Source organism: Bos javanicus, chromosome 14 (assembly GCF_032452875.1).
Source record: "Bos javanicus breed banteng chromosome 14, ARS-OSU_banteng_1.0, whole genome shotgun sequence".
Taxonomy (NCBI): domain Eukaryota; kingdom Metazoa; phylum Chordata; class Mammalia; order Artiodactyla; family Bovidae; genus Bos; species Bos javanicus.
The window spans coordinates 59,455,198-59,474,011 of record NC_083881.1 but is presented as its reverse complement, the minus strand read 5'-3'; the positions used below and the strand labels follow the sequence as shown (position 1 = coordinate 59,474,011).

Genomic DNA, 18,814 nt, shown 5'->3' with positions numbered 1-18,814 from the left:
TCCTCGCGCGCCTTCCGCCCCCTCGCTTCCCCTCTCCCCTCCGCTCGCACTCCCTTCCCGCCCCCCCTTCCCCCTTTTCTCTCTCCCGGTTCCTCCGTTTGAAAATTCCCCTTCTCCCCCTCACCCCCCACCCCAGCGCTCTCCCACTCTCCCCCTCCCCTCCCTCCTGTCACACTCTCTTTGCCCCCCTCTCCTCTCCTCTCTCTCTCTCTCCCTCGTCATTTGCCTGCTCATCTCCAAACGTGGATCCGCGGCTCCCGGAGGAGCCCAGCGCCCGGAATCCCGCGTGCCCGGAGCACCTGGAGTCCGGCCGGCGGCGGCCCGAGCCCGACCGGCGGCGGCTGCGGGAGCCGAGGGAGCGGCAGCCCCGACCGCGGGCACCGCGGGAGCCCGTGGGCAGCGGCCGCCGCCGAAATGTCCCGGCGAAAGCAGAGCAAACCCCGGCAGATCAAACGTAAGTTTGCACGCGGGGCCGAGAGTTGGTGGGATTATTTCTGGGGCGGGGGGCGCGCGCGGGGCGGGAAAAGGAGGGGAGGGAGACTCGGGGAAACCCGCTCCCGCTGCCCGGGATTTGTCAAACTTCGAGCAGCTGGAGGGACAGCTAGTCGTGCACAGACAGACAGACAGACAGACGGACAGCCCGACCGCCGGGCGAGAAAGAGGCTGCGAGGAACAGCCCGCTCCTGGCCAGGCTCAGCCTTCGTCCACGGGGTCCTTTTTAATTCTGACCCCCCGCGCGCACTTAGAGCTGCTTTTTCGCCTGGAGCCTGGCTGGGTAGCTCCAACTCACTCAGGAGGTTGTTATCAGTGTGGTTGTGGTCATTGTTGTTGCGTTGGACGGGCTGCTACTCTTGGGGACCACTTTTTTTTTTTAGCAACCAGAGTGAGAACTTAGTTCTCCGAAACAACTGGTGGAGACCTCGGGGCGAGGGAGGCCACGTCCCCAGGCGGTGGAAAATCAGTGTCTGGGTCCCGATCCGGGGCGGTGCCAGAGCCACGCCACAGCCGAAGCGAAACAAAAAGTAGGTGTAAAAGTTCGCGCCTCGGCCGCTGGCAGCCGTGCGCCTCCGCCCTGCGGGCGCGGGGATGGCGCGGGCGGATCTGGCCGGGGGTTCCGGGCCCGTCCCGCTCGCGGCACCGGGACGCTTTACGCGGTGGGCGTGCGGGTTACTTTGGGCCCCGCGGGCGCGCCGGGTCCTCGCGGGGAGGGGCCGCCGGCTGCTTCCTAGCGCGGAAGCCGGGAGTTCAAGGCAGCTTGGGCGCCTCAGATGAGCCTGACCTGAAGCCCCCGAGCCCCCGGGGGCCCGGGTGGTGCTGAGAGTCCCCAGCGAGGCGAGAGGCACCTGCTCGAAAAGCACACACCCGCAGAGCTCAACTCGGTCAACTTTTCGAGTCTTGGGGATTAGCCTTCCCGTAATGTCTTGTCGCCCTGCGACATGTCTTCAACGCTTTGGCCGAAAAGGAGAAACAGCCTTATTTTATTTTATTTTTTTTGCCAGCCATGCGGTGTGTCCATTTCTTCGTGTTATTTGAAGCCTTGCAACTAATGTAAAACTGATTATCGTGTACTTTTAGGTAAAGGCTTTCATGACACTGCCTCCCCCTTGATTATTAATCACACGCACCCCCTCGTGTTAGAAATTTCATTTAATGTAGTTTTAAAATAAATCCTATAAAGCAACTTAATCCAGTATAAAATGGGGTCCAGGTTGTAAGCAGTTTGCTACATAAGTATTTAGATCCTTGCCTCTAAAAGCAGACTCGCTAGCTTTTCTTTAGTGGATTTCTTCTCTTGGATTGCTTCAACTTGGGTTAAAGCAAGGACTGGACTTAACTTTGGGCTCAAAGCAGCTTTAATTGAGTAGAGAGAGACACTGTTCTTGAAGACTTTCCCTTTTTTCAGAGTGATTATTCATGGTTTCAACTAATTGCTTTTTACCTTTTAGAACTAAATCGATCTGGTCCCTATGTATAAATGTTGCATTTTGTAGTACAAAACTGCTTATTATAAGATATGATTATAAGCATTATTAAAGGGAAAATGCTTTTTAGTTCATGGCTGTCGTCTAAGTTGTTAATAAATAATTAATATTAATTGATTGTATAGCACAAAGACCATCTGATTCTACTTGGGAATACTTTGTTATCTTCTCAATTAGCTACATTAAATTTTTTTTTCCTATCCTTCTATGTCCACCTCATATAATTGAAGATTAAAGCGCTGGAACTAATTGCTGATGCTACACTTGTGTTATAGGTCATAAAACATTTTAGTGCCTTATTTGAATGCTGTGATTTATTAACTATCAAAAATACTTAAAAGTTTTCTCATTTGAAAGTGAACAAGTATTATATTTATATTTATTCCCAGTGATCCTTGCCTGCTGATACATGCATTCATATGCATTATTAATATACATGCAGTTTAGACTTTTATTGGATTCAGTTTAGGGTCACAGTGATTATCTATGCAAATGTGGACACCCTTCTCCCCTTGCACTGTTAAGGAAAATGAGAAATTAGATGTCTTTGGATTGTTATATATAGAGCAGTACTATCTAATAGCTGTTTTTTTGGGGGGTGGAGTGGGGCGGGAATACTTAAATGTAGTTTGGCCAACTGTAAAGTCACTTTGGTTGTAACCTATTGACATCTGTCTCCTTTGCCTGTTCAGGTAGGAAACAGTTTTGCAGATGGAGAAGTTTGTCTGATACTCAGAGTCATTACCATGATAGGTCTCTCCAATTTTAGTAGTATATAAGAAGAAAAACATTAAAAAAAAATTATAAACAATGTTGCTTTTGATATTCTGGATCAAACAGAAGTTTGGAAAATACCAGAAAGAAATGGTTTTTGAAACAATGGCATTTCATGGAACTAATGAAACTGCATTTTAAACTTGGAAACATCCAGAATTTGAAAATAAAGCTTTGGCACTGCTGATAAAACATACCCAATTTAGAGCAACTATGACAAGCAAAAAGTCAGCTTATACCAGAAACTGTGAAGACAGTCAATTTAAAGGACAAAAAGGTTGTTGGGCACAGTTTTTTTTTTTTTTTTTCCTTTTACTGCGTACAGTTCCCTGCTATCTAAAATTGTGATTTATGCAGTATTTTAATATTTTGCTTATTCTTTCCCCTTGGGTGCTCTCCGGGCAGCGATAAAAAGGCAACGCTGAAAGAGCACCATTAATTTGCTATGATGACTGGCCAGATAAGAGGAGATAATGGGAAAGATAAGCGGAGAAGATATACCATCAGAAACCCGATTATTACCATTAAAATTCCAGCCCAGCAATCTGCAGAAGCCTGATAATTCCTTCTCCGTTTCCACCACTTTGGATGATAAGGCAAAAAATAGTCACTCAGTGCTCCTTGATTAGACTGCCTGGATTTCCTGATAATACAGTGATAAATTATGTATTTTGCCCCCATGTTTTGTCCCAAAATTCAGTTTTTTTTTTCCTATTCCAAGACTATATTTTCTGCCCTCCCCTCAGAAGCTTTCTCTTCTAAGCTATTATTGTAATCCTGGTTTGATAAAAAGCCCTGATAGGATGGGAGGTGTTTGGTGTGGGAGCCATATCATGCTATCAGCCCATCTCCCCGCACAGCTGCTCGCTGTTGTTGTTTTTAGCCTTATCACCTCCTGCCAATATGCCAATAAATTGCCCAGATTGTTCTCCATTCTGGGGCTGCACTGCAAAATTTATGACAGAAATGATGATTTTTTTTCTTTTACCAACGCATCTCTTTATGATTAGTAACTGTGTTGTATATGCAGTTTTACTGTCATTTTCTTCTTCAAGCTGTTGTCTCTAGTAATGTGTTTATTGCCCTATATGTCCCCAACTTCAGTCTCACTGAGTGTATTGGCTATGGGTTCAGCAAAGATATACATACATACATATGTATATATATATATCATACATACATATATATGATATATATATGCATTTTTTACAAATGCCAGCTAGTAGTTAATGTAGACATTCAAAGAGAGAAAACTCAAATACTTTGTTTTTATCCAACATTAAGAAAAGGCACCCTTCTTGATGCCATTCAAGAATAGTTTTCCTAAAACTTTTAGATTGCTTGATGTTTTCAAACACGTTGAACAGAAATGTTCAGTCTGGATCGTGTGCCAAATAATTTGTGGTGAAGGAAAAAGAAAGGGAGAATGAAGAGAGAGAATTTTTTTTTGTTAAGTGAAGTAGATATTGGGAATGAATATACACCTTGAAAGTAAAATGTTCCCTGTAAAGAATAACCTTGTTAGCAGTTCTGTAGAAGGACTTTTGCAGAACTTGGAATCCTTTCTTATTGAATACATTGCCTTTTTATTATTTGAGATGATCTAATAATTTCAGGCCGTATGAATCCCTGACTTGCACAGTGTCTCTTGAGTGTTTTATGCTGTTTTGTAAAAAGTAGATAATATTAAATGTTTTATTTATAAAATGATTATTATTTTAAATGAGAGTATTGCATATTAAATTTATTTAATATTTGTAAATGTGAAAACCTCTAATGGATCATCTTTAGAACCTTAAATTATGTTATACAAAGAGGTGGTTGTGGTTATTTTTCATTGTTCTAGTGTAGGAGTCTTTTCTTTAGTGTTTCATGTATTAATATTAAATCCATAGTTTTGGGGTTAATTAACTACTGTATTACCATTAATATTATTATTTTTTAAAAGGGCTTTGGATATGCTGTGCACATTTGAAATACAGTGATCACTCATATCCAGGATGTTTTGTTTTTTTATCTGCAAAATATTAAGACAGATTTTTTTGCTTTGAAACATATTATTCACTTCTTTGGATTTAAAAAATAATTACATATAACATTAAAAAATAAGCCTTTCTTTTTGGTTTATGTTGTATCTCATGTTAGAAATTTTATTTTCTACATTTTTTAACTGAGTTACATTTCAGAAAATCTATTTTTATACTGGCCATGAACTAAAGCAAAATACATTATGTATACTAGCTGTTTTGTTAATAAAATAGAAAGATTGGTACCCAATGTAATGTGTAAAAAAATTAATTTCTGTATTATATATTTGAAATATATCAATACATAGAATTTTTCTCAAAAAAACCTAAGAATATTTAGTAGATGTTTTAAAAATAAGAAAGTTAAGAAATGGCTAATAGGTGAATCCTAGTTTTTAAGAGTTAAAGAGAATATAAGAAAGTTCACTTCTAAAGACCATTAATCATGAAGTCAGGTTTTTTTTTTTTTTAAGTTCAGTGCAGTCACAATGCAAATATAAATGCGGTAGCATTTCATATCCCTAGTTGCTATAAAAGATTTTAGGGTTAAAACTTTGTGATATGACTTGGAATTAAAAGAGCAACTGTTGTTTTCCACTTCTGGTAGCTTTCTAAAGTGGCTCATTTATAAAATTATGCGGGAAGAAAAATTATGAGTTTCAATATTATATGTCTCAGTATTTCAAATGGACAAAGAAGTTTGAATGTTTCTATAAATTATAACCAGAAACGTTAAGAATAATGTGATTGTATATCAGTTCAATTATAAGGAGTGTAAAGCATCTCTCTAAATTTCATGTAAGAGATCAGTGTTCACTTTAGACATTCCAAGGTACCAATAAGTCTTTGCAAATGAAAATATTTCCTGAACCATTTAAATGTAGACATAGAAAATATGATGTGACTTATTTTATTTAAGTTGGTGCTATTAAGTTGGGCAAGACAGTAGTGCAGTTGAACGATTAGCTTCTGATTTTTACATTCTGCTAATTTAAAATTCATTTTATATTTAAGGGTTAATGCGAAGATTTACACATTAATTTGTTTCTGGTTAATTTTGAGAATAAATTAAGATATTGATTGATTGTATTAGTTGTCTAGCTCATATGTGTATATGTTTTGCCTGTATGGTAGTGTAAATTAACTCTGTGTCACAGTTAAGGTAGCAGAGTTCTCCTGTCCATGCGCTCTTCAAGGCCTCCCTCATCCCTGTTATTTCTACTGTTTGAGGACTATTTAAGGACTAAATTAGCTCTTCCTTCACATGGTAAAAACAAAGAAATCAAACTAAGTAGTCCATTTTGCTACTAGTTTTTATCACTGGAAAAAGTTTTGAGAGAACAAGATTGAAGCTAATGTGTTTGCTAAAATGACAGATTTGGGACTAGATATACGTATATGGATTTCTAATATGGATATTTTTGTTCTTCCCCATAAACAAAGTAAATCAAGAATGGACTTATAATTGGTATTTTAATCACAACCCCTTTTCAATGTGTAACTTGCTTAAAAGGTAGTAAATAAGTAATCTTATTCTACGTTCTTTGATTAAGTTCTATATTCCAAAAAAGGTACCTTCTCAATTTCCTTCAAAAGAATGTATATTCAAGTTTTAGATGAAGTGATACTGTGTAGAGCAGTTTTTTTGGTGTTTGGCTAAATTGTGCGAAAAATCGAAAATTAGGTGTTTCTGGGCATAAAAAAGTTTTTTTAAGAATACTTTCTTCAGTGCAATCTTTGTTTGCTAAAAATTATGAGTGAATATGTTAGCTTTGGAGCTCTCATCCTCCAAGTCATATTCCCTTGGAGTTCTTGTTTCTTTCCCAATTCTGAAGGATTAGTAGGACATTTCAGAAGAACACTGCAGGTATTTTTGAAACCCTGTCTAATTCAGTGCCTGGTGCTGTGTAAAATTATCAGTTCATTCCCTCACCAAATGAATAGCAACAAAAGTCCCTTACTTCAGTCACCAGAGAATGTGTTTCCACCATAGATAAAGGGGTAAGTATGTATCATTCAATAAGGTTACATTTTTAAATGCTGAAATGCAATTAAGTTAATAAGCTGAGACATGTTAATATTTGGCATTCTAGAAAGTACTATCTCTTTAAAGGTATTAGCATAAAGATAGCACATTTGTTTATTATGCTTCCAAATCAGCTCCTAGTATCTCTGCCACAGGTAACAATTGACTTTTCAGGCTTCAAGTTAATAGCCTTGTCTCTTGCTTGTAGGGATCAATATTAGTATTAATTAATCACCATTATCGGCACTAGGATCTGGTTCTATTTGTTGTTACATCAGCAAAATATCAATATAGAAAGTGGACTCTCTGATCGTCATGGCAACTTCATCTCTTGGGTCAAAGAAAGTTTATCTTATCTGTGCATAGAGAGTGGCAAACTGTTTAGGGATCTAGTTTGAACTCTAAGAACATTGATTTAGTTTTTGTTTGCGAATAGAGGCTGAATTCCAATCACAAGGGATAGGTAAGATTTAAATATTAATGCCGAGAGGCTTGTCTGAGAGGGTGTCATACCATTACAGTCAGACTGTCTTTTTGAGATGACAAAAAGGTAGAGAAGAATTGTCTAGTCAGGATTGTTTAAAGCCTTAGTAATTTGTGCTTTTGACAAATATTTCTAAAAATGAATATATGATAGTTACTGGGTAGAACTGATTTTGGTCAAGATTTCAGGTGTTAAAATAAGCTCTTATTTTTTTCTCTTTCATCCCTCTCTCTGGGTCTATTATAATATATCCACTATTTTTTAAAAAGTGCTTTTGAGGACCAGTTTTGCCTCATGATGGGTACAAGATAAGCACCCCATGTCTCAGCCAGAGAGTTACGCTCTGAAAGGTCCAAGAAAGAAATGTTATAGGACTATTTTTGTATTAACAAATATTCATTACTAAGGAAGGAAATCCTAATGTAGTAAGCTCAAAGGATAGATGTCTCTGAAGGATGTTTACAGAGATAATAAAAGAACCTAAGTTGCCAAAGCCAGGAAATAAAAGAGATGCTATCTTTTTTTTTAATATATTTCTAAGATATAGTGATTGCTTAAAATGAACGCTTTTTTCCCCTAAATCAGATCCTTGGAAATTCATTGATTATTTTAAAAAATTATGCTAAAGATTAAAAATTGGATTTCGAAATGGTACCTGAAATGCTTTACTTTATTCTTGAGGTTGTGGGCACTAAATAAACTTAAATATGTGTGTTTATGGGGAAGATGTATATGTATCTTATGATTTTGGAGATTTTAAAAATGAATGTAAAATGCCTGATGGTCATAGCCAATGTCATATAATTGCTTATTCATTCCAGGCATTGTCCATGTAATAGCTGGAAAGTCAACTCTTTATGTAGTCTGCAAGGCAGTGCTATTTATTATTTAGTATTCTGGTAATATCCCCATGAGTGTAAAAAAAAAGGAATATGTTTATAAGAGGCTGTAGTGTAGTATTTAGTATTATAAAGGCCTTCAGTTAATCTGGGCATATGCCACCGGCTACTGCCCCTTTGAATTGCTTGAAGTTGTTGCATGCCTTAGTCTGATGTTTTTTTTTTTTACATGATTTGACTTTTGATGATGTTAGATGTATCCTAATCAACTACCACAAATGTATATAAAATATAGCTTTTATGTAGGCTACCACACATGTACAGAGTTTTAATAGTCTACATAAAGCTGCTGTGCCTAGTTTCTGTACAACCTACTAAAAAAGCTATTTGAAAAGTTTGTTTAAACTTTAAAATGAATCTAAAATTATCTCTAAATAAGGAGGCATTTATTGAAGATATATTTACTGTTATTTTTTTTAATTGATTCCCTTCTTAGAAAGAGAAATTCTTTTGAAGATATGAATTACTCAATCTGCATTTGTAAAACTTTGTGGATATCTGTTGTTGAGACAGTTTAAGAGAATTTTCAACAAGTTGACATCTATATAATATTGTATCTGTAAGATATCTTGTGAGTTGCTTGACATAGGTGTTTCAGCTGCAGTTTCTGAAATTATTTATTTCAAAATTTGGAGAAGTCGTTAAACTTGAGTTGGGTTAATAATCAATTATAAAACTTAAAGACAAATATTTGACCTTTACTACCTATTAATCTGGAACTTTAAATTTTATTATTAGTTGCTTCTTTGTGATATAAATAATGGTGTGCTCTTTAAGATAAAACACTTGCTTTACTGTGGCATATTCTCATATTATTGTAAGCCTGCAATAAACTGGAAGTTAGAAGATGAAAAATAGTGAATAAACAAATATTTAATTTCAATTGAGGGCCAGATTCTTCTGAATGTGTATCAAAAAATAGCTAAAAATTGTATACTTGTAAGTGGCTTTAAAGAATAAAAAATAAATAATAATACACTCAATACTGTCCATTTCTCTCTTGCTTACTACATTTAAATTACCTAATTTAGAATACAAGTTTTAAAGATTATCAGATAATTCAATTAAAAGTTCTGATTATTTTTAATTCAATGAAAAAATTTGTGTTATAACTTAATTTTAGCATATTTGGTATCAAGAACTTTTGTAATGGATTTAAAACAATTTCTCATAGTAATGTAAAAAGGAGAAAAAATCATATTGCAAGTAGAAGCTTGTTTAGTTCTCCATTTATGTTCAAAAATATAAAATGCCATATACTAGTAAGACTCTTTCCTTGCTGTCTGCTGAGAAGTTCAAAGGCATTTTTAAAAAAATAAGACCCTGTGAATTTAGTGGGAATCTTTTGGAATGCTGTACAAATTATTATTGTACTTTCTCATTTGTTGTGCACAAATTGCTTTCATGGTGTGCATTTTCATCCATGTCAACATACATCATTGTAACACGTTGTGATGTTTTATAACCCATACCTATATGATTAATGTATGTATTTATGTGAATAAATAAATTTATTGTGGATAAATTTTATGCTGCTCTTAAAATACTTTCAAAATATAGTTCAGTGAAAATTTAAATGAGAGCTGAGTGGAATATTGACAATATTGCCTATTAATGAAAATCTTATATTCATCATAAAAGTTGTTCTTTTGATTTTTAAGGAAAATAAGCAAGTGGACAGTTGCTTATACTAACATAGAGTACTTATAGCCATACTATATTTCTGTATTTCTCTCTTGTCAGTTTGTATAAAAATTACGTAACAGATATTTTGTTCGAATTAAAAACTGTCAAACTCATGATCTATGTCACCGTTGATTCCTTACCCAACTAGTTTATGTATTGGAGTACATTCTTTATATCATTGGAGCAGTGGGTCAGCTAATGTGGTTTTGCCAACAGCATTGAAGATTTAAACACTTTTTTTCCTCCAAGACTCCAGTCAATAGGAATAGTTAAAAAGGTTTTTAATTTTCTGACTTGCTTTTATTTATTTGGTGTAAAACTGTCTGAATTTATATTGTGCACATTTATCAATTAGGTCTTCTTTCTCTTGAAGTGCCATCCTGAAATTCTCATATTGATAGCCTTTCTGCCACATTGCCATGAAAATAATCATATTTTCTGATGACATTTGACTTGCACCTAAGTACTTTTGCATATTTTGGATTTATTGGGCCTCCGATAGCCAATAACAAGCTTGGTGTGCAGAAGAGACTGACCACCATTGCAAATGTGAAATATTCAAGAGTTCATTTGCAAATATATTAGGTAGCTGCTAAAAATATCACCCCACTTCTTAACAATGTGCATCTTGGACAAACAGGCACATATTTTGTCATCAAGTTGCTTAAGCCTCTGAAGTCAGGGCTACAACTGGGTCAGATGATAAGATGAGCACAACAGAGAAACGAAGAGAGCGTCTGATAAAACCTGATTGATTGATGTCTGGCTTCCCCACCATCACGGGCAGTTGACAGTTAGTTTGGGATCAGATGATTTGGCTTTTGCGATAGAAGATGGGGCCTGGTAGGCAAGCCTGAAGGACAAAAAGGTCGGTTTCTGTGTAGTGTCAAGTAATACCGAGCTCCCACAAGGTGGGACATTATTAATATTTCATTCTTTCTTTTTTAGGTCCAGGCTCTAACAATTGATAGTCTCTTAAAGGCATGAAGATTCAGTCTACAAACAGAAATGTGTGACTACCTTCCTGTTTTGTTTAACTCAGTGTTGTTACATGGTTATGTCATAAGGGCAAGGGCATATGTTTATTTAATAATTATGTGCTATTTTATGTGATATTTTGCAATATATAATGACATTTGCATATTTCATTGTATTATAGTCTTCTAGGGTAAAAGTCATGACACATAAATTGGCTAAATTTAATATTTAAAAACTAGTTTTTATGGAGAAATACAGATTTACTGAGGGGAAATTACAATGTAAATTAATCTAGAGTTATCAGCTCCAGGTGTTTGAGTATCATAGATTATGAGAAACTTAGGTGAAAAATATTCTAGTACATGGTTTAGCCATGCCAGAGTCTGGGAAAACCTTACTTGGCACAATGGGAGAACTTTATATTTTGTACAGGTCTGTGGTTAGTGAATGACTGTGGCTGTCATTTGCTGAACTTTATTCTTGCTGGTGATAGGATTAATAGACTGTTTCTTTGTATTTTAATCATGGAAAATTCCAAATCCGGGGCACATATTACAATCACCTAAAAATATATTAGTTTATATGCTACTACAGAACAACATTGTAGATCACTTTTGAATTTGAACATAATTAATAGTAGATATTGATTATATCTATTATTAGGTAAATTAAATAAATTTTGTCTGCTATTAAAAGAAACAAGGAAGGGAAGAAAGAAAATAAATCAAAGTAGCTAGTTTTAGAGTAAAATGTTTTCCAGCGTTAGTTAGCCATGAAAAGTAGTATAACTGTTACAGTATTGGAATTTGGACAGCTTGGATTTGAATTTAGGACAGTTTGATACTCTCTAGAAATCCTTTAGGATGTATCGCTTTTCTCTTGAGTTTTAAGGGTCAGATCTCTTAAGGACAGTTGGGTCTTAGCTAATACTGAAGGCTTAATACCAGCAGGATGAATTCTGCAACGTGCTGTATTGCTGATAGTATAAGTGGAATACTGTATGAAAGCCTTTGCACCGAAACCTGAAGTGGCACTCGTAATAAGTGATCAGGGAAGGGGGCTAATGGCCATTTCAGCCGTGATGAGTAAAACTTCCAAGAAAGGTGCCATAAGAAAAGGACCTAGTCTCTTGTACATACATTAATATGAAACAGAGAAATCTGTCTGTCTATCTCTCTCTCAGGAATAATGAAGAATCGTAAGTGTGGTTACAAAAACTTTTTCAGAAAAGATACTTCAGGCAAAGGAGCACTCCTATGATTCTGTGCTGATGGATGTTGTTTACTGGCGGTAGCTAATAATGGTCAATACTTTTTGTAGCATCAGGGAAAAAAGAGCACAAGTGAATTTCCATAGCACAGTTGCTGCATAAGTCTGTGATGACATTTCTCAGTTATTCAGTAACAATGATGTTTCATTTTAAGGTGGTGTACAGTTGTAAAATGCAAATTGCTTTGATAAATATTAGAGGTTCTTTTTTTCTTTTTTGAGTATCCATGAACAGGTGTCTAAAGTTTATTTGCTTTTCTGTGTGCATGCACACACACATACACACACACACACACAATATCATAGATTATCTAATACTGCCTTCTCAACCCCTTTATTCCTTTAGTGTTTTCTGTTTGTTTCTGTTATTCCATGTGGTTTTGAACTGCATACTCTTTTGCATATGGGTAAGCTACTCCTGAAAAATGTCTAATTATACATTGAGGAAAATTAGAATCGACAAATGAAAACGGTGTCACATCATAAAAATAATTAAGATCAGCAGTCCTTATAAATAGAAAGCAGCAATCAGCTCTGTGGTCAGCTAGACTCCAATTTCTTGGTTAGTTTCTACAGCTTCAGAAATCTCATTTGGAGGAAGAGTGTGACTTTGAGATGCAGTGGCTGGAATGATTAGTCTGCAGTTCACTTCTATGTTTTTTAGTCCTTGGTTTGTAAGTTTACATTTTGAAGAAAGAAACAAGAGGGTTGAAGTGTAGGATGTTACTAAGGAAGAGTTTTAAGGATTTGTTTTCTCTAAATTGGTTAGCACCAGTGTTCTTTATACTGAGAAATAATCTCTTAGGTTTTACCAGAGGTGAAACAAATGTTGAATGCATGTTGTTAGTAGCCCAAGGAAGAAAAATTAATTATTGCATATTTAATCAAGAACTTTTAGCCTGGGATCCATGGACTTTGAAGAATTCGTGAATATCCAGACATTTTATACAAAAGTTTGGGTATTCAAGAATTTTGCTGCTGTAAGCCCTCCAGTGGGTGTCCTTTACAATTGACATCTGATTTTTTACATCAATGCTGTTGCATGTTCTATGATCTATTTGTTGCTTTTCTGTCTGACTTGATCACCAAGTATACCATGATCATGTGCCATTTCCCTTCCCAATTTCTACCCTGACTGGCCCCCATAAACCACCTGCATTCAACGACATTTTATCTTTACTAGTCTTCTTTTTGTTCCTTGAACATGCCAAGCTGCTTCTCTCTTTGAAATGTCATTTCCCTAGATTTCCATATGGCTGTCTTCTTCTTATCATTCACTTTTCACTTCACATGTCAACTCTTAAGAAAGACCTCCCTTAGCCTGCATTTAAATTTTCTGTCCCCCTACATGCCTTAATTTGCTCTCTAGCCCATTACCCTATTTTATTTTCATTCTACTGATATTTATCTGAAATTATATTCTTTATTGATTTGTTAGTATATATACTTCTTTATTAAATTGATTTCTCACTAGAATCTAAGCTCAGTGGACAGAACCTGGTCTTGTTCACTTCTATACCTCTAGTTGCTGCAAGAGTACCTGGCACATAGCAAACACTCAAAGAATATTAGCTGAATGAATGGACGAATGAATGAAAAAAAATTTTAAATTCAACCTCATTTCCTGTGATACATCTTTTAATAAAAGTGGTTTTGCAGTTTTCCATACAAAAGAAAAAAAGAGTTATCCACATGCTTTTTATTTAAATTAAAAACTCCCATTTCTTCATTCAACAGTCATTCAACAGACATAGAATATGTACCAACTGTGTGTACTATGTTAAACCACAGGGAGGGGAAAATACAAAAATCAACACACTATGGTCTGTCCTGTCAGGTAGCATATTGCATGGTTAGGGAGAAAGGCACAAATACTGTGCATCGGTTATGTTCTTGATAGATGACAGTGTAAAGGAATATGGGTACAAAGATACCTCTGTTACTTAGGATAAGACTCTAGGATGAGATCTTACTTAAGCTGGATCTTGAAGGAGGAGTTGAAGATGCAGTCAGGACAAGAGGGAATTGCATCCTGGCAGAATCAACAGTTTGGCCAAGAGCAGAAAGGCGTTAAAGAACATACACTTTTCAAGGTCTAGTGAGTAGTTGTGAGCAAAGATGATGGGACGTGGAAAACAGTGACAGAAGGCAGCTTGAACTTGATTTGAGACCAGGTTTTCTGTCATTGTTGTTGAACACATTGTTTTACTTTCAGGGTTTTGTGTTTTTGAAAAGTTTTTTAGTTTATTTTTAATTGAAAGATAATTGCTTCACAATATTGTGTTGGTTTCTGTCATACATCAACACGAATCAGCCATGGATATATGTATGTCCCCTTGCTCTTGAGCCTCCCGCCACCCCCCACTCTTCTAGGTTGTCACAGAGGAACAGGTTTTAAAAGGGCTTTGTGTGCCGTGTTAAATAACTTGAACTCATTCTTTAGGTAATTGATGGTCAATGCAGATACTGAAAAATAGAGCCTGATTAGTGCATTGTAAATGTGTTTGATGATTACCAATTTGGTATAGGAGAAGACGAGAAAATCATGAGCCAATAGTGGGTTTTAGTCAACTTTCACTGTGTGAAATTTAACAATTATTGTTATCGCAAATTTCACCTTGGACTTCTGTGCTACCTTCTAACTTCTAAATGTCGATTTAATGACAGCATTGTAGTGGGTGGTTGAAACAGTCACTTAGGGCATTTAATAGTTTAGTATGAATATTTTATTGAGGTGAGACAATGCATGCAAAAATAAATGAACAGAGCAATATCTTTTTAATTGAATCTGTTTGTGCTTAACTCATGCGATTGTCTTTGGGAGTAGCTTTGCATTCTTTCATATGCATTAGTCTAGTTTAATAACTGAATATGGGAAGGGTAAATTTTCAGTGGCAAATGGGCAGAGCAATTGTAACTGGGATTCCAGTTGTTGCAACCTCTTTGAAAGTTGATTTGCCAGTTTATACACATATACTCTCTGACCTAGCAAGTCCTCTTTCCCATAGAAACCTTCATGTGTGTGGTCTTTAAAGTGTAGTTTGTAATGGCAAATAATTAGAAATTACCTAAGTGTCCATTAATAGGGGATGGATGAAATAGAATTGTGGTGCAATACTTAGTGTAATTCATGCATTATAAAGGATGAGATGGGTGTCTCCAGCCTACTATGAGAATCTTTTAGGCTAATAAAGTGAGAAGAAGATATTTCAGTATGACATCTCTCTACGTGTATTTTAAGAAGTTAAAGAATGAATAGACACACATATATGTATATATTTTCTTGAAAAGTGTCTGAAAATATGCAGGAAATTAATAATGATATTTCCTCTGGGGATTAGGACTGGGAATATGGAGTAGGACATAGATTCCCTTATTGTCATGCCATTACCATTACTACTACTGATAAATTCTGTTGTGAGGGGAAGGTATGTGATGGGTAGGAAACAGTCAAGTACGTATTGCCAGTATCTTTAATTGCTCATCTTCTCCTCAGTTGATTGGTTGAGAGGATAGAAATATTATTGGGGTTTGGGAAGAAAGGATAGAAGATGAAAAAATATTTAATAAAATATTTCAGTATCTGTCCACTTCAGACTTTACTGTGAGGGAGAAGAGCTATAATGATAATTTTTTCTATAGTCCTTATTAAGCTTAATATGAGAATATACCAAAAGTGAGCACTCAAGTGAAGATTAAGCTCTGTTTTACTTTGGAGAAGGAAATTGCATAGAGAAAAAGAATTTAAATGCATTGCCTTTTAAAATAGGGCATTTCTCTGTTCTCAGCATAAGTCATGGCTATGTTATTAACCTCAGATTAATAGTGTATGATAGTTTGGTTTTTGATAAACGATCTGTTCTTTAAAATTTGATGTACTATTATAGGCCCTGTTCTACAAAAATAAGTTTTTCCCCATGATGTTGTTTTTTTCTGAGTTCAGAAATTTTGTCCTGTTCTTCCTGAACTAGTTCATACTCATATCCAGTGTTTTACTTTCTGAGTGATTTTTCAGATGCCTGTTATTTTTCTTCAAATTATTATATGCAGACATATTTTAAATTGGTTCTGGGCCAAATATGTTGCTCTTTTTTGCACCTTATTAATGATTTTGTATCCTTGAAAATCTTCCAAGCTATCTCACGTGTTCTTGTGGGAACAGCAGCAGCAGTAAGCAGGAGATGGACCAGAGCATGGGATAAACTAGAGCTTAGCTTCAGTGGGATTTAACAAAGACACCCTGAGAAAACATGGAGGTTTTGAATCATAAATGCTGCCATAAATATCCTCTGATAATTATTACTGAATGGAAAATAAAATGACCTATGTTGAAATTTTATCAAATAATTTTAAAGAAGTGAGCATAGACTTAGTATAGAAGCAACATGGGATTGAGGAAAATCATAACCTGAAAACAAATAAAACATCTATTACTCTCATTTGAAGGAGGTGACTCAGATGGTAAAGAATCTGTCTGCCATGTGGGAAACCCAGGTTCAGTCCCTGGCTAGGGAAGATCCCCGGGAGGAGGGAATGGCAAGCCACTCCAGTGTTCTTGCCTGGAGAATTCTATGGGCAGAGGAGCCTGGAGGGCTACCATCCATGGAGTCACAAAGAGTCAGACACGACTGAGTGACTAACACTTTCTCTTTCAAACCTAATACATCTTGCTAAGTTTGTTTTCACAGGTTAGAGCGTTCTGATATTTTCAGCTTTGATAGCCCATGTGACCAAAAAGTCAATTTCATTCTGTTCATTCTCATGGATTCTGAAAACCCAGGTGGGATTGAAGTTTTTATTGTATTTAAGACTCTCAGTTTGGACAGAGGTGCTGCCAAAATACATAGCTGCTGCTAAGTTGCTTCAGTCGTGTCCGACTCTGCGCGACCCCATGGATGGCAGCCCACCAGGCTCCCCTGTCCCTGGGACTCTCCAGGCAAGAACACTGGAGTGGGTTGCCATTTCCTTCTCCAATGCCTGAAAGTGAAAAGTGAAAGTGAAGTCGCTCAGTTGTGTCCGACTCTAGCGACCCCACGGACTGCAGCCCACCAGGCTCCTCCGTCCATGGGATAGTGGAGGTAAATTCATCTCATCAATGGCATTTTGCAGTGACTTTGTATCAACAGAGAACTAGTTGCTGGGAAAAAAAAATTATTTGGCTTCTTGAGGTATGCATTGCCATTAGGAATTCTATTCTTTTTTAATTGTAGTTGATTTGTAGTATTGTGTTAGTTTCAGGTGTACAACATGGTGATTCGGTATTTTTATAGGTCACCCTCCATCTAAAGTTATATAAGATATTGGCTATATTCCTTGTGTTATACAATGCGTCCTTATATCTTATTTATTTTGTACATAGTAGTTTATACCTCTTCTTAATCTTTTATACCTCTCTTGCTGCTTCTGACCTCCCTGTCCCCACTGGTACACTGGTTTGTTCTGAGTCTGTTTCTGTTTTGTTGTAAGAATTCTATTCCTAAAGACCCAGAGAAGTTAAGGAAAGCATCAGCGGAAAACAAACCCAAAGGGGACCCAGCCCCCTGCTTCCATGTGGCCTGCTGATATCCCAGCCATCATGTGTTGAAAAGCCACAAGTGGTTTTCATGGTGATAAAGTTAGTGGTTAGCACTAAAAATAGACTCAGAGCAAGGCCTAGTAGAATAAATTATTGAAGATGATCTGTTAAAACTACCTCTGTTTGGAAGGCTATACAACATTTCTAGGATGACTGGTTTCTGGGGTGAAGAGTCATCAGAATTATTGATGTTACTAGGGTCCGTTTTCAAAATTGGGTGACCTGTTACATGCCTTATATCCTGATTGGATGCTGTGCTGCCTGTTCTTAGCCACTCCGTGGAAAGGTGTTAGCCCAGAGGGCTAAATACTCTAGGAAATGACTTTCCAAGCCATCTCCTTGAAAATGAGCGTGTTGGTAAACTTACATGTTAACTTGAAGACACAGAGTGCAGCGCTGACCGTGGGACGCCACTTGAGTGCATGTGCAGGACAAAGCCACTTTTTAACCTTTTTTAGTTGGAAGGGGATTGAGTCAGTCACTCTTTAGAGAGAGATTAGGGATGGTATTCTCTTTCACAAATTTGGAGTCTTACATCAGGGTTCTAATTCCAGATGGCCCACCTTATTGTTGTCCTTGAGCAAGTTACTTAATCTGTGACTCAGTTTTCTCCATTTGTTAAAAAGATTATTAAAGAAACCTATACAAGGCCTATTCTGAGGGTTAAATGGATTAATACATGCAAAGAGCTTATAACAGTACTATGCATATACTAGTAAGATATCCTTATTATTGGCATTTTTGGGGTCAAATCCATAAAAGCAAATTGTTCTCTTGTAGTGATAAATAACCCCATGAATTCAAAATATAAGTTTAAGGCCTTTGGTTTGCATATTTTTAAAATATTTAAATGGCTTTTCTTTGTAAATACTGTTCCTAGTCAGAGTAAAAAGATAGAGCTTGTTGAATATTCTAAATTATGAAAGCTTTTTGCACGGACAACCCTACAGCCACTTTTTAAGTAACACATTTTATTCCCAAGGAAGAAAATATTTTAAAGTTCATGGGGAAATGCTTTATAAAATACATTGATAGTAACTGTAGGTATTCATAACAAACAGAAACTGGTAAATATTTTTTAAATTTATAAAATCTGTTGCAGATCATTTTGTCT

The 18,814-nt window shown here is 36.5% G+C and overlaps 1 protein-coding gene across 1 annotated transcript in view; it reads left to right on the top strand.

The window, feature by feature from the left end:
* Positions 1-371: 371 nt before the first annotated feature.
* The window catches only part of ZFPM2 (zinc finger protein, FOG family member 2), a 525,437-nt gene continuing 506,994 nt past the window's right edge, over positions 372-18,814 (top strand). Inside the window, exon 1 of the mRNA XM_061439163.1 lies at positions 372-454. Coding sequence (XP_061295147.1) covers positions 415-454 — 40 coding nt within the window. The 5' untranslated portion in view covers positions 372-414. The remainder of the gene's footprint in view (positions 455-18,814) is intronic.